General features: G+C 43.8%; 1 protein-coding gene across 4 annotated transcripts in view; it reads left to right on the top strand.

Moving 5' to 3' along the window:
• The window catches only part of Chd6 (chromodomain helicase DNA binding protein 6), a 140874-nt gene that overhangs the window by 86695 nt on the left and 27025 nt on the right, over nt 1–27154 (top strand). For all 4 annotated transcript variants that reach the window (XM_048349357.1, XM_048349354.1, XM_048349355.1 and 1 more), the window contains 11 exons: nt 5026–5221; nt 12508–12672; nt 14198–14377; nt 15916–16026; nt 17373–17575; nt 18269–18468; nt 19144–19303; nt 21188–21277; nt 23142–23245; nt 24151–24280; nt 25762–25822. In XM_048349357.1, the coding sequence (XP_048205314.1) occupies nt 5026–5221; nt 12508–12672; nt 14198–14377; nt 15916–16026; nt 17373–17575; nt 18269–18468; nt 19144–19303; nt 21188–21277; nt 23142–23245; nt 24151–24280; nt 25762–25822 (1600 nt within the window). The remainder of the gene's footprint in view (nt 1–5025; nt 5222–12507; nt 12673–14197; nt 14378–15915; nt 16027–17372; nt 17576–18268; nt 18469–19143; nt 19304–21187; nt 21278–23141; nt 23246–24150; nt 24281–25761; nt 25823–27154) is intronic.

The raw sequence follows: 27154 nt of genomic DNA, 5'->3' as shown, positions 1-27154 counted from the left end.
CATGAAAGCTGTCTGGAGTCTCTTGCTTTAAGAAAAATTCCACAATTGTTTATATTCACTTTAGTTGGAAGAAGCAAAATTAAAATAATATTGAAAGGAAAGCTAAGGAAATAACGATTTAACATTTGTGTGGCTCAATAATAGGAGCAAGTTTCTGAATACATGAGCTGACAATTTTCACTGAGCAGGTCCTCTGCTGGCTTATGACACGCTAGCTGCAGCTTCTCAGTTTATTCTTTTCATTGCTTCTTCTATGGTTCTTTGAACCTGCCTTCTAGTTCTTGTGCAGGTGAAAACTGTGCAAGTACATGGCTCGTTTGCATTTGTGAAATCATACACTGTACCTCCGATGTTCAGTCATTGATATACACCAGCAATCTGAAGGTGACAGTGGGTATTAGAAGTTTGGCTACAATTTCAAAGCCAGGCACTGTTTCTATTCCTCTCGCGTACCTTCAAGTAGATTTTTATTGCTCATTTATTGTTTTGATTGTTGTTGTTTTATATTTTGCATAGACTCTGTCTTATTTGCTATAGGGTTAGCCCCATGAGAGGGTCTTTTGCTCTGTGTCTGGTGTCTTTGGCCATCAGATGGTGAGCCATTATTTCTTTGAGGGTCTGGGTTTGTGAATGGAGCTTGTTGACTGTGGACTTGGTCTTGTACATGTGAGCGCTATTTATCCAGCTAGGCCACTTCACTGGGGGCCCTCCCATGTCAATTACTTTGGCTCTTGTTTCGCTTCTTCTCCATCTAAAAAGTTTTTGACTATGCTCTAAGCTGATTTTTAGTTTGGTACATCTACCATGGTCTTTGGTTAGAATCTCCCAGAGTAGAGAGAGGATCAAGATCTTTTTTCATCTTCAAGGCTAGAATGGATAATCTAAAAGCTAATGGATACAAATATTCCAGTAGATACTCTGTTTTTAAGACTATTCAGATATCTAGGGTCACCAGTGTCTGACATTCTCAGACATTCTTCAGTTAGGCTGAGTTTTGCCTGGGATTCTGCACTTTTTTTTTCAAATCAGATCCCATTTTGCATGCTTCCTAGCTTGTAGAATATTGCCACTTCTGTTTATAGATTTATTGGGAGGAAGGGGTTATGTCTTTCACTGCCATTTTACTAAAGGTTTGAAACAATCAACAAATTAAATGTGACATTAATTCATAATTCTTACCTGGATTTCTTTGGTCTTCTTTTTGCATTTCACCCTTCATTCATTCCTTCTGTTATTTTGCTTAATGATATTAAAGGAAGTTTCTTTTCTCTCCAAATACATCTGATTTTCTGCTTTTCTGTTTACTAAAGTAGCCATCTTATATTTACCTCATGCATATAAAATACTATTCACAAAAACTAAAAATAAAATGAGGTCTATATCTAGCCTTTCTTTTCTTTTGACAGTGCTTGTATTCTTTTGCTCTTGTGTATTATTCCAGAAGACTTCTTATTCTTTTAACCTGTGACCATTCAAGGCTCCAACTCTAGAAAACAGCATGTTTATTAGATGTATAAGCATTTTTATTGGCTCTTCTTACACATTAAGCAGGGTAAGAGTAACATCTTTGCAAAGTTGGAAAACATTACTTACTCGAGTCTTTTTGTGCAGACCTCTGTTGGTGTTAGGAATGCCACAATGAGCTGTCACCGGCACTCCAGTGTCACGTTACCGGTTCTGTATTTCTTCCTGACTTTCCTCCTGAACATATTAGATGTTTTCAGTGGTTGTGAACTCTTGTTCATTCTCATTTTTTTCTCCCTGGCCTCTGCATGTGTGTGCACGTGTGTATTTTTTCCAGCTGGTTATTGCTGGGAGACAAGAAGATTGTTCATTTCCCTTTAGGACTTCTGAGGTCAACATTTTTTAATGCCAAAAACTTGTCACTTTCCTCCCCCCAGCCAGTCCTCAGAGGTTTTTCCATCATGCCACCTGCTTCTTGTTGAGATTTGACAATGACTCAGAATTACAGTTTGATGAGCCACATCAACTCGTAGGGATCGCATTCAAAATACAGTTGTCACAGAGGGTTAATTGCTGCTGCGCTGAAGTTCAGTGTGGAAAATTTTATGGTGTCTGATTTCTTCATTCAAACTTATTAGCCCTCAAGGTTTTCTTTGTTCTTGAGCCTCTTTGCTGCTCCAGCTGTCGGTTTGGTTTTGTTCCCACTTAATTCCATGCCAGACTCTCACACAGGAATGAGGGCAGAGCCAAGAGATCTGGCTCACTCTGGGCAGTGAAGAATAATTTAAAAGAACTCAAATAATTCCAACTTTAGCTTTGTGTTCTTTGAGACTACTTCTCAAAATTAAACAAGAAATGAGAATCATCGTGCCAGTCATCCTGCACAGATTTTATTTCTGAAAACCCTTGTTACATCATGGTTGTCAGAGTACTTATCTAATTTTATGGGATTTTTTTTTCTTTCCTTTAGGTATGACTGAACCACATCATTGCAATTTATTGAATTCTTCTCCAAATGCTATGCTAGTTCCCAGCCTGCCTCTGACCCAGGGGCTCTGGCTCCTCTCTGATACCAGAGATGTTGTGTCACAGAACATTGAGTCTCCTACTCCCGGAGCATCAATAATGCATACGGGTCCCCAGACGGGGTCCATTGCTTAGTAGATCTCAATCTCTGACTTCTAACCCTCTGCAGCTTCAGCTGCATCACATGCTTGGCCAGGGTGGCATAGGTAAACACCATCACCAGTCCTTGAAGCACTGATTGAGCTAACCTTTTTGATACATAGATGTAAGGGTTCTGCTTTTCCCTTCCGTCAGGGTTACCTGTTTCCAAACTTCAGTAGGGTCTCTTATTTGTCTTTAACTTCTAAATTGTTAAGCAAAAGGGAACTGCATGAAAGCCATCAGTCAGAGCTGGAGCTTCAACTGAGTTACAGGGTGACAGAGCAAGTTTTTGTTTTGAAGATTGGGCAAGTGCAAGGTGGGAAATTATCATAGAAACTACCTCAGAGGACTGTAGTAGGAATTAAATATGATCCATATCAAGTGTATGCCAGTGTCTGGCCCAGGACAGACATTTGAGAACTTACTACTACTATTATTGTAGTTGTTCTAGGTGGTATCTGTAGAAACATTCACTTCATCTGTGAAACAAAATATTTTTGATATGCCTCAGGACAGGCCTGTTTTGTTTGCCACTATAGTTCCCATGTAATATTATTCTTAAATATATTCTAATTTAAAAACTAACAATTTTTAAAATCCATACTTCCAGGTATCGTATTGTAGTTTTGCTTGTTTTTGGTTTTTTTTTTTTTTGGCCAGTCCTGGGCCTTGGACTCAGGGCCTGAGCACTGTCCCTGGCTTCTTCCCGCTCAAGGCTAGCACTCTGCCACTTGAGCCACAGCGCCGCTTCTGGCCATTTTCTGTATATGTGGTGCTGGGGAATCGAACCTAGGGCCTCGTGTATCCGAGGCAGGCACTCTTGCCACTAGGCCATATCCCCAGCCCTTGTTTTGTTTTTTTTAAAAAAAAAAAAAAAAAAAGCCAGTATGTTCAGACTTGTTTCTTTTGTCTGTGTCCCTAATAGCTCTGAGTTTGTTGGGTTATATATTTCCTTAATTTCTTTACGTGGATTTTCCTTTCCTTCAAGGAAGTCAGAAATACATTGCCAAATTTAGTTTTCTGAAGCTATCCACATAGCTACCCTTAGAATGTCTGTCTCTGCAATCTTTTTTTTTTTTTTTTTTTTGGCCAGTCCTGGGCCTTGGACTCAGGGCCTGAGCACTGTCCCTGGCTTCTTCCCGCTCAAGGCTAGCACTCTGCCACTTGAGCCACAGCGCGGCTTCTGGCCGTTTTCTGTATATGTGGTGCTGGGGAATCGAACCTAGGGCCTCGTGTATCCGAGGCAGGCACTCTTGCCACTAGGCTATATCCCCAGCCCCCTGTCTCTGCAATCTTAACAATTAACTTCTCTAAGTTTTAGAGATCTGATTTTCTTTACCCCCCAAATTCTGGGTGTCAGGAAAAACTTTTCCCAAGATTCATGGTCTTAGCTATAGTTGGGTTGAGGATAACTTGGTCTTTTTTTCTTCACAAGATTCCTATTCCTTCTGTTGGATTAGCCAGTTTTTGCTTATTTGTTGAGTCCAGAGTAACATGCCACTTATGAAATCATTGGTCGTCAGTCAAATACATAAGAAAGTAGTAATCAATTCAGAGAGACAAGATTGTATTAATCTTGTATTAATTTCCTCATCTCCACCATAAAGATCTTTTCTGTATTTTTTTTTTCTGAATGGAAGTATTGGCATGACTGACATCTTCATTACCTATTCTTTTTACCCTCACCATGCCTTCCGCCTTCTTTACCTATGCACACAGGTACATAATGTCTTTCTCCTGATACTCAGCTCTTCTCTCTCTCTAATTACTCCCTTGCTTAATCTTCAACCTTCCTGCCCCCAGCAATCTTAGAAACCATTCCGGTGATTGAGTCTGCTTGCTTGGCAACATACAACTGAGAAAACCTTAACTTAATTAAAGATTTTCCTGTGTACCTCTTAAGCTTTTAGGAACTGGTAGGTTGGATATGGCCCACCCAGGCCTGGCAGTTTTCTTATAACTTCCAGTTAGCCTGAGCAGATGGAAACTGATAAGAATACTGAGTCCTTGTTAGGAGTATTTTTGAAAATCTGTGTGAAATGCTCTTATTTATATTTCTTGGTCTTATGATTAAATTCACTGCAGCTGTATTACATTCTTGAGAATAAGTTACTTGGATAACTTATTTGGGATCAGTGTTGGATGTCAATATTTTGTTCTTCTAGCCTTCCTTAGTTTACAGCTGATTTTCTGGTTGTTGTTTTTTCTTTATTGGGGGTGGGGAAGAATTCTGCAATGTAGCTTTATGCTTTTTCCCTGCTTCTAGACTGCTGTCCAAATTTAGACATGATAGATTTAAGACCATTTATTGGGCAACAGCTTCCTGCATTCTTTTGTGTTCTCCATTGATGCCATGATTAACACCTGGGCTTTCATTCATTTGGATCCCCTCAGATACACCTATGAGCGAATTGATGGGCGAGTACGGGGAAACCTGCGGCAGGCTGCCATCGACCGGTTCTGTAAGCCAGATTCAGACCGCTTTGTCTTTCTTCTGTGTACCAGAGCAGGAGGCCTGGGGATCAATCTCACGGCTGCTGATACCTGCATCATATTTGATTCTGACTGGAACCCACAAAATGACTTGCAGGTAACCATTAGGATGATCGCTGTTTGTCTTAGTTGCCCTGAATCCCGGAATATCCCAACAGGGTCTGACTTGCCTGTGGATTATGTGCTGTGCCCAGTGATGTGGTAACAGGGTAGGGCCTTGGTCAGGGCAATGAAACCAAACGAGAAGTAGGTGATGATTCTTCCCCACTAACCAGACAGTAGCCTCCTCCAAGTGCAGAATAAAATTATTGTTATTCTTAGCAAGCATAAAAGTATCTGGCACTCTCCTTCATTTTGTTTGGTGGGCCTATGTCATAAATAAACAGTAAATGAGTTAAAGAGATGGGAAAGTTCCATGGTGTGGCGGGGTGATAAAAGTACTGCTACTACTCCATTGTCCTCCAAGGTGTGGCGTGGTGATGGAGCCCTTCCCACTGGTCATTTATTCTCCATGGTGTGGTGGGGTAATGAAGGCACTTTTAACACACACACACACACACACACACACACATCCAGATCTCATAGGCCATAAAACCTGAATTTTTCTGCAGCCATTTCATATTTGCCAACCCCAGACAGGTCATTTATTAAGTCCTTGACAGTTAATAAAGTTCTGTATTCCTTTGTGATGCTTCCCTGACTGCATAATCTTCCCTAGGAAGATAAGAAACCAAAGATGAGTGACTAGTTTGAAGTTTGAAGTCATATTAGCTGGAAAGGCATGCATAGATATCTAGAAGAGAAATTGGAGGCAATACTGCAAGGGGCAAAAGGTTTTAGAATTCCATACATTACTCATTGAATAATTTGGAATACTAATTTGCTGAGAAATGGAAAAGGCAAGAAAGTCCAAACTAACAGAGACGGTGAAGTGATCTGATTTGTGTTTGTAGCAGCTAGAGGAAATGGGTGGGGCTGTCCAGAAGAAAATCTGGGGAAAAGGAAGAAACTTTGGATTCACCATTTGGCTGTTTGGAAATTGCACTGCTGGGGAAACTGGCAAGAGATGAAGAGGGAATTATGTTAGGTGGAGGAAGATCCAAGTTCTGGGTCTCCCACAGAGATGAGACCGGTTCTTGGTACTTGATATGGTGGATCAGGGGAAGATGGATGGAGACTGCACACAGAATGATGTACAGTGAACACCACAAACGTGCACTTCCACTCCCAGTGCCATTTCCCTTGTATCCAAGAGCTGCAAATACAAAGTTAGAAGATAATGCCTGGGACCCTGCGCCCATTCTGTGATTCACAAGATTGCAAATAAGTCTGATGTGAGCATTAGTGAGTTAAGATCATCATCACCCTATCAGAAAATAAAACTAGACTCTTTCCTTAGTTCATTATTTTACAATGTAAAATTGTTTACACATAGTCACACGTTTTAACATATTTTGGTAAATGAACAAAAGCTTTTAATCTTCTGTTTCTTAAGATTACTGCCTTTGGAAGATGAGCTTAATCATAAAACATTTACCTGGGAGTGCATAATGGCGCACACTACTGATAGAACTGTCAAGGCCTTGTGAACAGGTAGAAAATTCCCTCTCTCCTAGTGTGGTTAAGGTTTCAGCTCAGGTGATTTTTTAAAGTGACTGCCAGGAGTTCTCACTCACTCTGGGCAGTCCACGTCCCCGGTCAGGACACACAGAGAAGTGTGTGTTATTGCACAGGCAGCCCCGTGCTTCCTGACTGAGCCCAGGTGAACCCTGCAGAATCCTGAAAGTGAAACCAGCCTGATTGTGAGAAGGCTGGGCTCAGCCAAAGCCAGCTTGAGTCTCCATGTTAGTAAGCTCTTTTTATTAGTGTTAACAAAGTTCCTAAGATAATCGCCCTAGAGGAGAGGTTTATTTTGGCTCAGAGTTTTAGAGATTCCAATCCATGATCAGTTGGCGCTATTGCCTCGGAGCCTGTGGCAGAGCAGCATGTCGGGGAGAAGGCAGGTGGTGGTGGGGCAGCCTGCCCACCTCATAGGGACAAGTGAGCAGGTGGGGAGATGGGAAGGTGCTAGAGCCCAGGGTCCCCCTCAAGGATGTGCTTCTTCCTGAAAACCTAATTCCCTTCTACTAAGCCCCACCTCTTTAGGGCTCCACTGCATTTAACATATGGGCTTTTAGGGATATTCTAGATCAAAATTGTAACAAGTCTCTGAGGCAGGTCTAAAGATACATCCATTTTCCTGCCGTTCTCTGGTGTGTCTTCATTGTTGATAGCAAAAGTCTATCCATCTTCTGGTCATTTTGTTGGTTTTCTGTGTTTTGTGGACAGAACTAGAAGTTTAAGACTTGCTATATATTTATATGATTGGGGAGGGGGACATTGTTGGGGGACTTTTTTTTTCTTTTTTGTCAATCATGGAGTTTAAACCTGGGTGCTTGTACCTGCACTTTGAGCCACAGCTCCTCCTCCAGTTTTCTGGTGGTTAATTGAAGATAAGAGTTTCACAGATTGTCCTGCCTGAGCTGGCTTTGAACCGAAATCCTCAGATCTCAACTTCCTGAGTAGCTAGGATTACAGGAATGAGCTGCCAGCTCCCGGCTTGTTTGGGGATTTTTAAGGTAAGAGCCTGATATGTATATTTATGTAGATATAGAGGTAGGTGGGTAGGTAGATAGATAGATAGATAGATAGATAGATAGATAGATAGATAGATAGATAGATAGATAGATGTAGATATAGATACATAATCCAAGATGGCCCTGAGTTTAAGATCTGCCTCCACTTCCTGAGTGCTGAGATTACAGGTGAATACCAGCACATCCAGCTAGAGATACTTTTTTTAATGTTATTCTTCATAGGCATGTGGCATTTTGTTTGTTTGTTTGTTTTTGTCTTCTTGGAGTCTGAGGAATCCAGGAAGTCTTAGCCTTCTCCCATTCTTAGCTCTCCACTAGTTAAGAACTAGGCACAGGACTAACATGGATGATCAAAAATTAACTTCAGTAAAATCCAAAGAGGGTTAAATTTGGTGCTATGGTTCAATATAGTCAAGGCTTCCTAAGTCTCCTATAGTTAGGCTTCCTATAGGCTTCCTATAGTTAGGCTTCCTAAGTCTCTGTGTGTACATACAGGGTGTATACACAGCTTCTTCCCTAGGTTAAACTTACCCAAATCTGAACATGCCAGTGACACATAGAGGATGCCTGTGTTCAGAGAAAAGGGAGAGAGAGTCTCAGACTCAGTCCCATAGTCAGGTAAGTCACTCCTTTGGGGGGGCAGTGGCACTCCCACACTAGTGTCTTCTGTGTCAACTCAATATCACTTTCCCATTTCCAAATTTTCTCTCCCAGAAAAATGTGTCTCATTCAGGAGACACAAGTTATGGTTTCATTCCAGTAATTCATTGAGAATTTTCTACATTTCCTTTAAGGCCTGGGCTTAAGAAATGGCACAGGAGCTGATGCCTGTGGCTCACTCTTATAATCCAAACTTGTCAGGAGGCTGAGATCTGAGGATTGTGGTTCAAAGCCAGCCTTGGCAGGAAAGTCTGTGAGACTCTTGCATCCAATTAACTGCCAAAAAAAGCTGGAAGTGGAGCTATAGCTCAGTTGGTAGAGCATCAACCTTGAGCAAAAATCTCATAGACAGTACCCAGGCCCTCAGTTCAAGCCTCAGGACCAACACACACACACATACACATGCAAAGAGTAATGACAGCAGCCTGAGAACAAAAGGGAGAAATGAAAAATGGGAGAAATCTCGACTTAATGCCAGCCCCGACAGCAGAGGCCTCTTCCTAGGAATGGCTGGAGTATCATTACCCACCTCCCAATGACCACAAGCACCTTCCTCTGTGATAACCAAGTTGACAGGCTTCACAGTACCTTCTTATGCTCTACCCCTTCATAACACCCTCTTATTCTCTGGCAGGGTTTTTGTCCTTGAGGCAAGTTCCTTAAGGTTGAGCAAGGCTCATGGCAACAGTGGTGGGGCTGGATAGTTCCATGTCTTTCCTGTCGCTAAAGTCTGAAGGCAGACGTGAGAAAGTATGAGAGCCGATGTCCTGGTCAAGAGCATAGCCATGGACTAACGCAGCTGCTGTGTGTCAGCAGGGTTTGGGGAGGGAAAAGAGATCCACCCTGAAGAGATGGAGCCCTCCATGGTCTGTAGGAGCCTGCCACACTGCTCTGAGGAAGTAGAGAGGGGCTGCTTCCTTTTTCTGCCTCCTTGATGTTACTTGGTAGCTGGAACCTCCTATTTCTTGACTCTGTGTTTGTGTGTCTGTGTCTGTGTGATATTGAGCTTCAAGGCTCACACTTGCTGGTTTTTCTTTTCTTTGCTCAACAAAAGCAGGAATTCATACATGCACGCACAAATCCTCCTTTTAGATAGCAGTCCATTGTTCAGTGAATGTCTGTTGAATACCAGGATAAGCTATGCATAATCCTAGCTATTCAGGAGGCTGAGATCTGAGGATCACAGTTTTCAAAGCCATCCGGGGCAGAAAATTCCATGAAACTTATTTCTAATAAACTACTCAGAAAAGGCCAGAAGTGGTGCTGTGGCTCAAATGGGTAGAGTGCTAGCCTTGAATACAAAGAGGCTCAGACCCCCCAGTTCAGGCCCCAGGACTGGCAAAAAAAAAAAAAAAATGAGCTGGAGGCACAGTGGTGGGCTAGGCCAACAGTTAACTGCTGTCAAGATTCCACATGTTCATGGAATGGTAGGCAGACAATAATGGAGGACAAATAGGTAAGATCAGTACATGTAGCAATGCTTGTGATGAAAAACATGCAATAGAATAAAGCAGCATAAAGGACATGAGTTGAGCACCTTACTTTGGATAGAAAGGTCTAGGGTGGTGTTTGAGCCTAAATGGTAAGAAGGATCTTAAATTATGAGATAAGAATTGTTCCATGTGGAGAAAAAAAAAATGGCTGTATAGAGGGGAATAAACATAGATGGAGCACCTGCAAGCTAGGGTAGTGATACAGATGCTCCACGTAGAACACCATTCTCACATACAGCAGGTCAGGCTTCTGTTGGGTATTTTCCTGCCTCTCCTTCTCATTCTCTTTCTTTTGCCTCGCAGTACCTTTTCCCTATGCAGTGAATTCACCTGTTTTTACCCAGTTCCCCGCTGACGTAGCTGATGTATTTATTGAGCCCTGGATACTATTTTAGGCCCTAGGGAAACCAAAGTGATAAAGGGAATCACACAGGATTTTAAATGGAATTGACACCTTATATGAGGAACAAGTGTGGGGAGCTGGGAACTTCAAGTTCAACTGTAGGCCTCTGGAGATGATTGAAAGGGGGCAGCTCCCTGGTCCCTCTGTTCCTACTGCACGGGTAGGTCAATTCCTCCATGAATAGGTGGCCTACATATGAACTTTCAGGGTGACAAAAGAAATGGGGGAAAAAATCCCTCATCAGTAAAATACTGCTGCCTAGAAAACAGGCTGAGAAAGTCAGCCTCTTGATAAACTGGATTGAGTTGTGGTGGAATGTTCAGGTTATTTTCAAGTTCCATGATTATACAGAGCCAGGTGTGAAGTCTCTAATTTGTAATTCCAGCTACAGGGGTAGTGGAGATCAGAAGATGACAGTTTAAGGTTGCTCAGTTTTTAGTATTATAGTATATAATAAAAATATTATTTCCCAGTGTAACTCATTTTCTTCATTGTGGTTAAATAAATGATTGGAAAGTCAGTTCTTAAAATGGAGAAATAAAATAAAGAATTGAATCTGAACTAAGTAGACAGCATAACTCCTGAAGACAAATTCTTGTGTTTAATGTTTGGGTCTGTTTTCACTTTTATATAATTTTATTTTGCAAAGTGCTTGTAATAAGAAAGCTCAGTATTCATTGTAATGACCAAAATTCTTGTATCCAGAATTACCAAGTTGTCCTAGGGACAGGAGGGGAGACAACTTGTCTTCCACCTCACTTTCAGAAGGATGTGGTTCTTTGCACTACATACGTACACTAAGCAAGACTAGAATCAACAACAGACCTGTAGATTCCAGATTACTGTTCTAAACACAGTTTCCTTCCTCCTGCCTATGGCTAGACCATTTCTTACACAGTTAGCCCAGATCTGGCTAGAGAAAGAATGAGGTGTTCCTATGTCATGAAGACCTCTGCTTGGTATGTGCTGGCAGTTCCCAGCAACTGTGCACCTGCACTTCTGCCCACCATCCACATGCTCCTTCCTAGATAGGGTCTGTGTCTCCCACAAGGGCAGATAGAGGGCTCAGTGACATCACAAAATGGGAAACCATAGCACAGATACCTGGTCTCTTTAAAGAGTGAATTGCATTTGACAAAACCAGTTGAGGTGGGATGTGGTTGTAGTCCTAGCACGATCTGGAAGATCTAGTGGAGGTATGACTCTAGTGGTCCTATGTTCAAACCCCAGCACCACCACCAATAATAAACCTAGATAGAAAACTGTGCAACATCAACACATCAACTGATTGTACTGTTTGGCTGTATGTTGCCCTTCATCTAATTAAGCAAATGTAATAAACAATCACAAAATAAACAAAGCTGCCTGTTAGTACTAAGAAGTAATTTTTAAAGTGTTGCAATGCAGTGGGAGTATTGACTGTTTCACAATTTATCTTGAGAAGGGCGGGGAGAAGATGAGGGGAGTGTGACACTGGTCAAGATGGATTGCACACATAAGTTGACATGTTGAATTGAGCCCTCTTTGTACAACTGTTTAATGATAAGTTTAAAAAGTGATTTTGATAGAAGTTGAAAAGTCTAAAAATATCAGTAAATACTCCAACCAGGTAAAATCATCAGGTGGGGGGAAAAGTTCATCTTTAGAAATACCTATTGAACTATGGAAGGATGGAAAACTGCCCAAAATTTACCTCCTCAAAATTCTAGAGTAGGAATATGGTAGAGAAGAAATGAGATTGTCCACAAGAGGTCATCATTCTTTTCTGTATTTTTGTTTAGGGTTTGACATTTTCTGTAGTAAAACTGGAAGGTGGAGAAGTTGTACTTCTGGCTCTGAGGCTTTTCCCAGAGGCAGGACAGCGTCCCGGGAGGGTGTGCCACTTGAACTAGGTGCCTGCACACAGACCACAGCCGAGGAGGAAAGTTGTTCTTACTGCTTTTCCCCTCCACATAGTAGTGAGTAAACTGAAAGAAGGTTGTCCCCAAATGTTTTTGTTGGTGAACTGACAAGAAATGTTGTTCCCAAAGGTAGCAGCTGACACTTGAGTGAATTCTGTTCTGAACCCAGTCCTGTGTCACACACCTGAGAGCTGGCCATCACACCCCAGGTGTGTGAGCACTTCCTAAGCCCAGGCTTCCTGTCGTGTTCAAAACAGTGATGTGCTGCATCTGACCCGCCTCCTTTCCAGGCCCAGGCCCGATGTCACCGCATAGGCCAGAGCAAAGCCGTGAAGGTCTATCGCCTCATCACCCGGAACTCCTACGAGCGAGAAATGTTTGACAAGGCCAGCCTGAAGCTGGGCCTAGACAAGGCCGTTCTTCAGGACATCAATCGAAAGGGCAGCACCAATGGAGTGAGTAGGCCAGGCCTGCCCCGGGTGTTGGGAGCACTCATCACATAGCCAGCACCTCTCTGGGCTTGCCTCTTGACAGCTGTTTCTGGGTTCACTTTGGCCATTATTGTTGCACAATTCTCTACAGAAGGGAATAATTCTAGGTCAGGTCTCTGCATTCCTAAGTATATAAAGGAACCTTAGGAGCAGTTCTGTGTGACAGGGGTGCCGAACATGCAATACCATTTCAGGAAACAGTTTGCAACCACACCCATAAGAACCCACCCATTAGAACCAGTAGTTGTTAGCATCCTTGCTAGTACAAACACATCTTCTCAGCCTTAGCTCATATCCAGTCTTTGAGCTTCTTTGTTTTGTGGGGATTTTTTGCCAGTCCTGGGGCTTGAACTCAGGGCCTGAGCACTGTCCCTGGCTTCTTTTTGCTCAAGGCTAGCACTCTACCACTTGAGCCACAGCGCCACTTCTGGCCTTTTTTTGTATATATGTGGTGCTGAGGAATCAAACCCAAGGCTTCATGTATGCTAGGTGAGCATTTTACCACCAGGCCATATTCCCAGCCCTCTTTGAACTTCTTGATGGTATAATGGGATCAGTGTTATCTCAGTCCCTCATGGACCTGAACACTGCACAGCATTGGAAAGATATTCAATGTGTGATAGTCATTGAATAATGAATGAATAAATTAGCTTAAAATGTATCAGTCTTTTCTCCTATGTGTTGGAGGATAAGAATTATAGCTAAGACTCTTAAATTGTCTTAAAGGATAAGCAAACAAAGCAGAATATCTCATTAATCTCTGTGCTTAGGGCATCAAAGATTGGGAATTAGAATCTAAATGAGTTGTCTTTAGTCCAGATGTTCTGCATTCTCTTAGCTATGCATATGTTACTAAGTATAGCGCTTCAAGTTACCCATCCGGGGTAGTCGCGGAATTCCCTCTTGTGATTGTTATAAGGAGAACCAGATTCTTAATTAGAACCAGGAAAGGGTGTTTTGAACCCCATTTCCTGTTTTCCACAAGCAGTTGAGAAGATCACACTTGGCACGAGACTCTCTTTTTAGTTAGCAGATGACATCATTTCCAATACAAATGTATTTATTTAATGATGAATAAATCATCATTCTTCAGCTCATTTGGTACATCTGGAGGTTTTTAAAAGATATAGGCTTAAACTGAAATATTAAAAACATATGTCAGATATATCCTCTTCAGTGGTGCATAGTTTTAATGGCTTATGACATCTGATAATAACCAATGTCCTAAAGAATGTTAGGCCCTTTGGATTGTGTGCTGAGCTTTATTCCAGAGCTCCCGTAGAGAATGGCCTGCCTGTCCTCCTGGAGAGAATTTAGAGCATCTTTATCTGAGCTTCCATTTTCCAAAGTTTGTTGTCCCTATCTTTTGTTCTTCTGACCTGTACTTTTGAGTGAGGGAACTGGACACCGAATCATAGGAGCCAGATTTGAGGCTGTTCTTCACCTATGCATTTCTCACTTGGTGAATTGCCTTTGGTGACCTGTTCAGGTACAACAGCTCTCAAAAATGGAAGTGGAGGACTTACTCCGGAAAGGTGCTTATGGAGCCTTGATGGACGAGGAAGACGAAGGCTCGAAGTTCTGCGAAGAAGACATAGATCAGATTCTGCAGAGAAGAACTCACACCATCACCATCCAGTCTGAGGGGAAAGGGTCCACTTTTGCCAAGGTACAAGATCCTCTCTGAGGTCATCATTTGTGGGGAAGGGGAAAGAAAGCGGTTTGCTCTTTGACCCTCATTAGCAATACTTCATTTTCTCCAAAGCCAAAGCCTTCACATTGTCCAGCTGCACATCTCGTCTGTGTAACACTGGAGATGTAGGTACTTAGAGGGAGTCAGAATAGTGAATAAGGGACTGTGGAAGGAAAATGCCCCAAACCTGGAGGGCTGATGATGACTGGCTGGTAGACACTCTTCTGTGCTTTGCTCTGTCCACTCTTCATGAGGACTGCCTCAGACCCCTTCAGTGGTCATCTTGGCTGTGGAGCTCTGCTTGATCATGGCCAGAGAATGAACCTCTAACACACACTCCATTCTTCACACTCAAGCAAGAACTTTGTCCATTTCATGTCAGAGAGGTTTTACATGGAGTTCCACCTTCTACTCTTGGAGCTGCCTTCCTCTGCTATTTGAGCCACTGGGTTTAGATCTGTGTGCTCTGCCAGCTCCTATGAGAGCTTTCTGACTTATTTGATCCAGTCTCCTGTTTGGTGACTTTTTTAGTAGGGCATCTTTGTGTTTTGTGGACAGAATATGGACGGTCTCTCCCTCATTTCTACACTTCATACTGCCCAGCCAAAGCAGTCTAGAGCAGACATTTAGTCACTGTTAGAAAATACAAATCTAGGGCTGGGAATATGAAAGCCCTAGATTCGATTCCTCAGCACCATGTATATAGAAAAAAAGCCAGAAGTGGTGTTGTGGCCCAAGTTGGCATATTGCTAGCCTTGAGCAAAAACAAGCCAGGGACAGTGCTCAGGCCCTGAGTTCAAGGCCCAGGACTGGCAAAAAAAGAAAAATCTAGGAATTAACCCTTCAGCCAGCATGATGGTACCTGTCTACCATCCCAGCACTTGGGAGATGATGTAGCCCTTGAGAGGCTGTTGATGTAGGAGAGCTGCAAATTTAAAGCCAGCCTAGGCTACACAGGAAGACCCTGTCTGAAAAAAAACAAAACTTTCTGCATGTGTGTGCCAGTGCTGGGGCTTGAACTCCGAACCCAGGCACTCTCCCTGAGCTTTTTTGCTAAAGGCTAGCATTCTACCACTTGAGCCACAACTCCACATCTGGCTTTTTTGGTGGTTAATTGGAGATAAAAATCCTCACAGACTTTCCTGCCTGGGTTGGCTTTGAATCACAATCCTCAGATCTAAGCCTCCGGCACCAGGCCAGAACTCTTTGTAAAGGGAACTAGACACCAAGTAACATATTGCTATTGTCTCCTTACTTCCAGTTAAAGTTCTAAAAAATAAATTCTGTACTTTGAAATTTTAATGTTGTCACCCAGTCTGCAAAATAAAACAAAAAGAATAGGAGCTTTCACCTTGAAAACTCTGTTAAGAGGCTTGGGGTTTGATGCAGATAGATCATAAACTAAAGTTTCTGATGCATTTGAAATAATACAAGTGCTTTTTTAAAATATATATATATTATTTGTTTGTACTGTCCATGTTCAAGCCCCGTTTTCTGACTTGTCTTCTTCACAGGCTAGCTTTGTGGCTTCAGGAAACAGAACAGATATTTCCTTGGATGATCCTAACTTTTGGCAGAAATGGGCTAAAATAGCTGAATTAGACACTGAAGCAAAGAATGAGAAGGTACGGCCTATTTTATTCCACTCAGCATTTCACTGGTGACTCCCGGGACCATGAATTCTCATACAGCTTGCAATCATTGACTCCTGCGTCTTGATTCTTAGATGACAAGATGCTCTAATGCACTTAAACCACGCCTGGCACAAAGCCAGCACTTGGTGAATGTAACTGTCACAACCTTACAGTTTGGGTGAGGTACTTGACTTCCCCAAGCCAAAGGGAAAAGAAGGTAGTGAGTTTCTCGTGGCAGGTGGGAGGCCCCGCTCTAAACACAGTACAGGTGTTCCACCAGACGTGAGGCACCCATAAAATGTTGGTTTCCCTTCTTCTTCCTCTATGGTCCTGTCAGCTCACTTTGGGATGAATACACATCCTTCCTGTCTTCTCAGGTGAGAGTTAGCCCACCAGTTGGGAAGACAATCCATGCTCATACCTAAGTCTGGAACCAGCACTTGGCCATTCTATTGTTCTGCAGGACTGCCAGTGGCTGCTCAGCCCAACTACTTTTCTCTACATAGAAATGCTTTTTCTCCTCTTTTTAAGATTGAGTCCCCTGTAGTAACCTGCTTGAGGAATCTGACAGCATGGCAGTCACTGTGTGCAGGACGCCGTGTGGGGAGAGGGGAAGGAAGGGTTCCTGCACTAGAGGCAGCAGAAGGCAATGAGAGTATCCCAAGGTGGAAAGCAAAGCCACTGAAGCAGAGGTGTCTGGAAACTGGCTGAGCTACATAGAGACATATTCGGAGGTTTATCCTGGCCTTGGGTAGAGGTGTAGGCAGGAGTTGAAGAAGATAGGATGGAACTAGAAGCAATTGATGTGGGCAGATGACCCACCAAAATGAGACTTCTTAAGGCAGAGGTTTTTATCTTTGGCAAAAGACATGGTTGACATAGTACCAGAGGACACAGATAAAGCAGCAGGGTGTGTGTTTGTCTTCAGGAAGTTCTGAGCAGATGGAATTCTCTGACCTGTTCTATCTCCAAATACAGACTGCTCTCTATGCTGAGCAAAACAGCTGGAGCTCACAACTCCTGTCCTTCTTGGCAAAAGCAGCCTGCCACTCTGGACACTTGGGGGCCTTGCCTGCCCATACCCCTATTTGGGTGATGACAAAACAGTGGGTGGTGATGTCCAGCATTGGGGACCAGGTCCCAGAGAATCCCCTCTGCTTGTCTTGTGGTCAGGGAGACCACAGGTGTGCTAATGAAGAGCCTACCCTGCCAGAGGATGACATGGGGTCATTGCTTCTCAAATGGGCCCTAAGGAACAGCTGCAGGATGAGTTTGTGCTTTGTGGTGGGGATAGAGAGAAAAGGGGCCCTCTTTTCAACTGTCTCCTCAATTTCTAGGAAAGCTTAGTGATCGACCGACCTCGCGTGAGAAAACAGACCAAACACTACAACTCATTTGAAGAGGATGAGCTCATGGAATTCTCAGAGTTGGACAGTGACTCGGATGAAAGGCCCACACGATCCAGGCGCCTCAATGATAAAGCCAGGCGCTACCTCCGAGCCGAGTGCTTCCGGGTGGAGAAAAACCTGCTCATCTTCGGGTGGGCATTGGCAGTGGGGGTGGTGTTTTCCCACTCTTGTTTTTCCAGTCCCTAAGATCTGCGCAGCACATCTCAGCAGTCCCCCTGAAGTTAATGGAGCCGATGAGATGTGCTGGACCAAGAGAGCTGGCTTTCTGTCTGGGTCCCCTGTTTCTGCATGCTCTGCAGACGTAGCGTAGAGGTGCCATGATTTTTTTTCTAGTGCTGTAACAGCAAATCTCTGATGCTAATTTGCTGCCTGGTACTGATTTCCTGCCTTTTCCCCCTGAGGATGTATAAGGAATCAGTGCAACAGATGTTGCCATCAAGGCATGATTTGTGTAGTACTCTGGCTGTGGTTGAAATTGAAGGCTCAGCTTCCGAGCTTACCATTGCTTTTGAATACTGCAGCTGGGCTCTTTCAATCCAGCCTTATTCTTGGTTCACAATAGTTCCAGTCCAGACTTATTCTCCATTCTCAATAGTCCTTCTTAACAATCTAATAATCCGATGAGGCTGTCCGTGTCCAATGGCCCTATGACCTTTGATGTGCTGCAATCATGTTCCTGCCCCTCAGAGGCCTTCTAGGACAAAATCCTCAGTGATCAGTAGACCCATAGAGAATGAGGAGCACCTTTGGCTCTTGTTTCCTGCTTTGGGATGGGTTTGCCATGGCCCCTCCCTTCCAATGCCTTTTTGTATTCTCGCCGTCAGCTGGGGCCGGTGGAAGGACATCCTGACTCATGGGCGATTCAAGTGGCACCTGAATGAGAAGGACATGGAGATGATTTGCCGGGCCCTGCTAGTGTATTGTGTCAAGCATTATAAGGGGGATGAGAAAATCAAGAGTTTCATTTGGGAGCTGATCACCCCTTCCAAAGATGGGCAGGCCCAGACCCTCCAGAACCACTCAGGTGAGAGATGGGAGGCAGGGCCCGAGAGGCACCAGCTCCCGGGTGCTCTCATCCCCGCTCCTGCATGAGTCCGCATTGCTGTGCTTAGGGCGGGGGGGGGGGGGGGGGACTTCTCTTTCTTAGACGCATTTCAGCACGTTTCTGGTGGGAAAGAGTAGCAGCACTCTCGGGATCATGCAGCGGAACCTTGTTGTTTGATTTAGGGACATTAAAGACCTTGCGGTTTTCCACATGCTGTCCTGCATGCTCTCCCTGAGCCGGGGCTTCACAACTTGTACTCTGTGACTCACCTTTTGTGTTTTGTTGTTCTGTCCCTGCCCCAGTCCTGCTTCAGTCTTGCCTTTTCTTGTGCTATACTTTGCTGTGTATGACCAAGCTCACCTTCAAATTTCAAATCATATCTTTCCTTCTCCCCTTGCTAAATTAGAAGGTCCCAGGGCAGAGGCTAAGTCCCCCTTTTCTTGCTTTTCCCAGGGTACTCGCTGAACTTTACTGACTGGCTAGAGTGTTCTAGGGATGACTGAGTTGGGGACCTTACTACTTAGGAACTAAGGAGTGGGGCCTGTCATGTGGCACCCAGCTCCTCTTTGCGACCCTAGCCTGGCTTTTAGTTCACACTATGAACTAGGTGTGAGCTTGGCTCATCCTTATACCAACACTGCCTTTTTGTTCCAGGGTTGTCTGCCCCAGTTCCCAGAGGGAGGAAAGGAAAGAAGACAAAAAACCAACTACTGCTCCCAGAACTAAAGAATGCGGACTGGCTAGCCACCTGTAACCCTGAGGTGGTCTTGCATGATGATGGCTACAAGAAACATCTCAAACAGCACTGCAACAAGTGAGTTTTCCTCTCGTATCTCTTAGGGGCAGCTGTGCACAGACCGCCCAGGCTTTTTGAAAGAAACTGATGTGGAAAGCCCTTCACATTCCATACTACTCACCATGCAGAGTCCAAAAAGAGAGGATGTGTATCTGTGGTCTCCGCTGGGTCAGAACTCATTCATATCCTGGCACTGGTGGGCTTACACCTTATAGTCCTAACTACTCAGAATTACAGTGTAAAGCCAACCCAGGCAGATTCCATGAGAGTCTTATCTCTAACTTACCAGCAAAAAGCCACAGATGAGATGGCTATCAGTTGCTCACACCTGTAAACCTTGCTCCTCAGGAGGCTGAGGATTATGGTTGGAAGCCAGCTTGGGCAGGAAAGTCTGTGAAACTTTTTTTTGGCCAGTCCTGGGCCTTGGACTCAGGGCCTGAGCACTGTCCCTGGCTTCTTCCCGCTCAAGGCTAGCACTCTGCCACCTGAGCCACAGCGCTCCTTCTGGCTATTTTCCATATATATGTGGTGCTGGTGAATCGAACCGAGAGCTTCATGTGTAGGAGGCAAGCACTCTTGCCACTAGGCCATATTCCCAGCCCTCTGTGAAACTCTTTATCTCCAATTAAACACCTCCCCTAAAAAAGCCAGACTATGGCTCAAGTGGTAGAGTGCTACCCTTGAACACAAAAGCTCAGGCACGGGCTGGGGATGTGGCCTAGTGGCAAAAGTGCTTGCCTCGTATACATGAAGCCCTAGGTTCAATTCCCCAGCACCACATATATAGAAAATGGCCAGAAGTGGCGCTGTGGCTCAAATGGCAGAGTGCTAGCCTTGAGCAAAAAGAAGCCAGGGACAGTACTCAGGCCCCAAGTCCAAGGCCCAGGACTGGCAAAAAAAAAAGCTCAGGCATAGCAGCCAGCCCCTGAGTTCAAAGCCCCAGGACTGGTACCAGAAAGAATAAATAAGCCTCAAGTAGTAGAGTGCTAGCCTAGAGAGAAAAAGCCAAGCACAAGAATGTGATGCCAAGAGTTCAAGCTCCAGTGCTAACACACAAAAATAAAATTCATTTTGGGCTGGGAAGGTGGCTTAGTAGTAAAGTGCTTGCCTAGCATGCATGAAGCCCTGGGTTCCATTCCTCAATACCACATAAAAAGCCGGAAGTGGTGCTGTGGCTCAAGTGGTAGAGTGCTAGCCTTGAGCGAAACAAGCTCAGGAACAGCCCAGGCCCTGAATTCCAGCCCCAGGACTGGCAGAAACAAAATAATAATAAAAGTTCATTTTAGCCACTCACTGGTACTGGTGATTCATGAGCCTGAGATCTAAGGACTACAGTTCAAAACCAGACAGAAAAGTTTATGAGACTCTTCAGCTCCAACTAACCAACAGAAGTCTAGAAATGGCACTGTGGCTTAAGTAGTAAAGCACAAACCTTGAGGGAAAAAAAATGCCAAGCATGAGCACTAAGCCCAGAGTTCAAGCAACAGTACTGGCACCAAAAATTAAAAATTCATTTCATGGTGTATGCGTGAAAAATGTTGGAAAGAATCATTGTTTATCATTACTAGAAGCCAGCATCTAATAAACTGAAGTCATTGTGGCCATGTAAAAGGGGCACGTAATCTTGGGAAGTTTGAATAGAGTGCTCGCCATCCCTGCTCTCCTCCATCCCCAGTGGCTCACAGAGCCATCCATCAAGTGACCAAGGAGATGGTTGTTTTCCTGATAAGACAGGCATGATCACAGTGTCACCTGCCATTGGTGCTGGGTTTTGTTTTTGTGGCACTTCATACCACCAACTCCATGGGAATGCCTATAATTTCCCTGTCTTAATTCAGAAGTGTTTTCACAGGCAGTCATGGGCTCTATCGGTTGCATTAACACAGTCACTAAATTTTATAGGGTCCTCTTGCGAGTCCGGATGCTGTACTACCTAAAAGCCGAAATACTGGGAGAAGCAGCTGATAAAGCATTTGAGGGAACTCCTGCCAGGTAAAATACATCAGCCTCACCTCTCAGAGTTAAGGAGTTGGTATAAAGGGCCAGTGGACATGATGACTCACATCTGTAATACTAGCTATTTGGTAGGCCAACCTGAGCAAAACAATAAGACCCTGGCTTCAACAGTGAAAAAGATTAAGCATGGTGGTATAAATAGGATCAGAGTTCCCACCAGCCCGAACATAAAAGCAAGATCCTATTTGAAAAGTAACTAAGGGCCTGGGGATATGGCCTAGTGGCAAGAGTGCTTGCCTTGTATACATGAGGCCCTGGGTTCAATTCCCCAGCACCACATATACAGAAAACGGCCAGAAGTGGTGCTGTGGCTCAAGTGTCAGAGTGCTAGCCTTGAGCAAAAAAAGAAGCCAGGGACAGTGCTCAGGCGTCCAAGCCCCAGGACTGGCCAAAAAAAAGAAAAGTAACTAAAAGCAGAAAAATAAAACTTTTTTGGCACACTGGACCATACATCAGTCTCATAATATATAAGGGCTGGTGATGTGACTTCAGTGGTAATAATGCCAGTTTTGCCCAAAAGCACCCCCCAAAAAAACAAATAACAACAGAAAAGATTTGACATGAAGTGGCCAAACTGGTCTGTCCTTTAGGAGGCCCATGTTTGCACCCTGACCACTTGCCTAGAATAAAGGGAGGCCGGGGGGGGGGGGGAAGAGCCTAATGGGAGAGAAACTATCTAAGACTGTGGGGAGGCCAGGAGGCAGTGGCTCAGGTCTGCAATCCTAGCTACCCAGAAGGATGAGATCTGACGGGGCTGGGAATGTGGCCTAGTGGTAGAGTGTTTGGCTAGCATGCATGAAGCCCTGGGTTTGATTCTCAGCACCACATGCACAGAAAAAGCTGGAGCACTGTGGCTCAAGTGGTACAGTGCTAGAAGCCAGGGAGAGTGCCCAGGCCCCTGTGTTCAAGCCCCAGGACTGGAAAAAAGAAGGATGAGAGCTAATGATCATGGTTCGAAGCCAGCCCATGCGGAAAGTCCATGGTACTCTTATCTCCAATAAACTACTCAGAAAAGGCTGAAAGTGGCCCTGTGGCTCAAGTGGTAGAGTGCTAGCTTGAGCACAAAGAAGCTCAGGGACAGTACCCAGGCCCTGAGTTCAAGCCCCAGGACCAAAAAAAAAAAAAGACTGTGGAGAGGAGAAGCAGGAACCATCCAGATGGATATTCCCTCCTCTAAACCCAAACCTTCAAAGAATAAGAATTTCTCAGATGAATGAAGAGAGCTACAGGTCCCTGTGTGCCCTCAGCGGGAGGACAGAAGCTGGAAGAGGGCCTGATGGAACAGGTCTGTTCATCCCCACTGGCACATGTTATATTCATACGTGATCAGTTTTTCCCCTGAAAGGCCCTCTTCCTAATCTCTGATTATACCAGTGCAGACCTTGTTCTCAAGTTGAACTTGAGATCTCTTTATGTTGAGGTATACATGCATTTATATATGTGCTAAGTCATACATATGAGTTCAGCCATCTGGACAAAATTCTGCCTTCAGGTAACCTATATATGAATTGCTTTTGCTGTGATTCTTGACTGAAGACATACATCAGAGCAACCTTGTATGTATAGACCCCAGCGCCACTGACAGTGGATTCTCCAGTGGGTACTTCAAGACACAACATCCTTTGTTTAGTCTAAAGTAAAGCCTGGAAATAAAATGTGCTTTAGATAGCTCCCATTGTGATTCTGACAAAGCCCTGTTGAGAAACCTGGACCACAATATTGTAAATGCTTCTCTGTTACTTCACCATCACAGCATGGGGTTCAGAATGTGGCTTAATATCAGAGTTGGGCCCATAGCTCTTCTGTTGTTTGTGTCTGAGTCTTGCTTTTCCTTCCATAGGGAGCTGGATGTACCTCTACCCGACATAGACTATGTGGAGATCCCAGTGGATTGGTGGGATGCTGAGGCCGATAAGTCCCTTCTCATTGGTGTGTTCAAGCATGGTAGGTGTTTCGGCAGTGCTTTTTCCTCTTGATCAAGTCCCCCCAGGGAAGATGATTCAGGCAGTCTTTGACTAAACTCCACAAATCCCTACAAATTCAACAGTCTAACCTTTTAAGGAAATAGAGCCTTACCTCTCCCGACCTGGCCTTGACCCTGTGAATGTGTGACTTGTGGCGGTACTGTGAATATATTATTGAGAAGAGCAGCAGTGGTCCCAAAGAACTCATGTGGTGTTTACCTTACTCTCTTGTTTGCTTGGTGTGGGACTGCCTCATTTTCCTTCTGTCTTCATGGTCCTGGTACCTGACACATAGTAGAAACCCACTGTTTTTTGAGTGCAGGAGTAATTAAATGAGGGAACGTTCCAAGGCCATTAGTGGGGTAATAAAGCTAAATGTAGATGATGTTATGGTCTGCAAATCAGATGAGACCATTTTGGAACAAATGAGAAGTTTTGGAACAGAGTCTATTCCTAGGGAATATTTCAGCCCTCCTTTCATCATCTTGTTCAGCTTCTCTTTCTAGTGTATGGACTATAAGCACACAGGCCCATTTGGGGCATAATAACGTATCTGAAGTTGAGGTTTGAAGGATTATAAAAGCAACTTGTATGATTTCCTTTGCTGGCCAAAGCAGAAAAACCAGTGCTAATTCTACCTGGACTCTGCCTCTGTTCATAGACACTTGAGTATTTACATGAGCTTTCAATGTTAGTCCTTCACTGCTCAGAAGTGTAAGCTTTATCATCCATATCTTTCATGATTAGGAAGTCTCATTCATTCCACAGAAGCATGTTTTGTGTTGTGTTTTATTTTTTACTTAGAAGACAAGATGACTATGTAGGACCCAAGGTAGATTTGGTGAGTTCTGACGTAATTGCTGATGTTCCTCATTGCTTGATCAGGTTACGAGAGGTACAATGCCATGCGAGCAGACCCAGCACTCTGCTTCCTGGACAAAGTTGGGATGCCAGATGAGAAGTCTCTTTCTGCCGAGCAAGGTGTTACGGACGGAACCTCAGACATTCCTGAAAGGTGAGAAGCCACAGGGGCTGATGCTGATGTGACATGCCAGGCCACCAACTTATTACATATATGTTCAGCGTTCTCAGTATCTTAAGGGAATCTGCCATCTCCCTAAAGTATCTGGCTCCAATTGCAATTTTGGGTCCGCCCTGCTATGCTTCACACCGGCTCTCCTCATGTCTGGTCAGTTTTCACAGATCAAGAATTCAGACTCCTTGTACCTGGCAGAAAGCTAAGAAGAGAAATAGCAAGTACAGGCTTCTTGATCTTGAAGTTCTTCAGCTCCAATGCCAGTATTACTTAAGATGGCGAGCTCTGTGCGTAAGGTGAACTTGAGCCGCTGTGTTTGATAGTTGTGGCATTTCATCCCATCCTAGGGGTACACATGTGTGGAAACATTACCTTTGGCCAAGTTTTATTTCCTGTTAGCATAACTCCAGAATGAATAAATTCTCAAGGAAGTTGAACTAAATAGCTAAAAACTATAGTTCCCCCAAATATACACCTATTTTTGGAAGACATAGCTTCTGTTTGGGAAGCTTGTAGTCTGATCTTCTCCCCCTAAGTAACAGATTCTACTTAACCTTTCCCAAGGCTGGAGGTCAAGCCTGGCCAAGAGAGCGTAGCACTGCGTAGCTCCTGACCATCCGCTCAAACTGGAAAACATAGGTAGTGCCTGGTGATGCTCTTTGCTCTAGAGACATTTCTTGTGGACAGATAATAAAAATGCATTCTGGGAGATACCAACAAAGGCCCAGATGACAAACGATCCCAATATAGGTTCACATTTTAGAAAAAACACTCCCAGGTGAGGTGACTGAATGTGACTTGAAACCCTTGTATTTTGGTAGGAGTAGCTGTTCTTTCTGGTTAAGCATTGATAGTAGAAGATCACCCTACATCCCAGACCTGACCGCAAGGACAAGCATATTTGGGACAGGAATATCAAAGTCATTTTTAAAGGAATTATGGAAAACAGTTAATGAACATGGCCTGTGTCTAATGGCAGAGAGCAAATGCCCTTCCTTCCCAGCCATGAGACAGAGCTTCCTTCCAAGAAAGTACTTGTGCCAGTGACCTTGTAGGAAGATTCGCTTCACCATGTCTGGGCTCGGTACCCTCATGGCCTCACTCCATCCATCCACACAACCTTCAGTCTAGAGTCTTTTGTCAGACAGCTCTTAGTGGCAGAACCTACCTTTTTTTTTCTCCCCCTGATTGAACAGCCAACTTCTAGCAGATCATGAGGCTTAAAGCATGAGGCTCCAGCAGACATTCTTGGCCATAGAAATGATGACATAGTCTGATGATTGTTTCTCTCATTCTGTCTCTTGAGTTCTCCCAGTAGGAAGAGGAATACTAAGCTTTTGACTGCCATTTGAGATAGAGACCTACTAATATCCACGTGTCTGGGGGAGGGGCGTGCTGGGAAGTGCTTTCAAGGACCTTGGCAGCAGAGTAACAAGTGGTATGTGATTGCTTTTATGTAGAGGCAGCCCCGATAAAGAAGACAATGCCGAGGACAAGTTAGATGGCCTCCAGAAGCAAACGGTGAGTCAAAAGTGCTGTGTTACTGGGTGCCAGTGGCTCACACCTGTAATCCTAGCCTAGTCAAGAGGCTGAGATCTGAGGATCGCAGTTCAAAGTCAGCCAGGGCAGGAAAGTCTGTGAAACTCAGCTCCAACTAGCCATCAGAAAGCCGAAAGTGATGCTGTAGCTCATCCATTCACTGACATTGGGTTATTTACAGCTTTTGACCATGTGAGAATAAGCCTTCTAAACATTTGCATGGAGATATTTGTGTGAGCACATGTTTTTATTTTTCTGGAATAAATACCAAAGAATATTATTGGATAATACAGTAGTTCCACGTTTTGATTTTTTTAAGGAGCTGCCAGATTTTTTTCAGAGTGACTATACCATTTTGTATTCCCACTAACAGAGGTTCAATGATCTGCCTTGTCCACATCCTCCTTCCAGCATTTGGTATTGTCACTGTCTTCCTTAAGCCATAAGTATAATGATACCTTGTTGTGGTTTCTGTTTGTATTTTCTCAATGACTAATGATATTGGACATTGTTTCATGTGCTTAATTTCCATCTTTATGACCAGTTTAGTAAAAAGGGTTTTTCTTCATGTCTAATTTTCTTGTTTTTGTTTTCCGGTTGATGTTTTAGAGAGTTCTTTAAAAGTCCAGATACTACTGTTTTGTTAGAAAGGTGCTTGGCAAATATTCTCTGCCACACTACAATTCATCCTTTTGTCCTATTCACATTGTCTTTGGAAGAACTAAAGTTTTACTTCTGAGAATTTGGCTTATCAATTTCTGCTTCTCATGGTTCTTGCTTATGCCAACTCTGAATTCCTGCCTATCTCATTGCCTTCACGGTCTAAAAGTTGTATAGTTTTACATTTAAGTTAGTGGTCCATTTAGATTTGGGTGTAAATGAAGAGAAATAGATCAACATGAGTTTGTTTGTTTGGGACAGGGTCTCTTTCACTATATAGTCCAGCTGTCCTCAAGTTCAAGATCTTCCTGTCTGAGCTTCATGAGTGATGGGCTTACAGGCATACTCTGACATTCCCACCTTAAGGATTTTTTTCTCTCTAACCTATTCATATTTCATTGCTCTAGAACCGTTTGTTTAAATCTTTCCTCCACTAAATTGTCTTTTTTTGTCGTATGGGGGAAAATTCTAGTATATTTCTGTGGGTCTATTTCTGTCCAACTGATGTACTTGTCTCTTCCTTTGCCAGTAGTGTACAATCTGGATTGCTTTAGCTGTGTCATGATTCTTAAATTGTGCAGACTGATTCCTCCTACTTTATTCTTTTTTTAAGTTGCTTCAGCTTTTCTTGTTCCTTCATCTTTCTGTATGAAT

This window comes from Perognathus longimembris, chromosome 6 (assembly GCF_023159225.1).
Source record: "Perognathus longimembris pacificus isolate PPM17 chromosome 6, ASM2315922v1, whole genome shotgun sequence".
In the NCBI taxonomy this organism is placed as follows: Eukaryota; Metazoa; Chordata; class Mammalia; order Rodentia; family Heteromyidae; genus Perognathus; species Perognathus longimembris.
The sequence above is the reverse complement of the archived record's forward strand: the minus strand, read 5'-3'. Positions and strand labels throughout refer to the sequence as shown.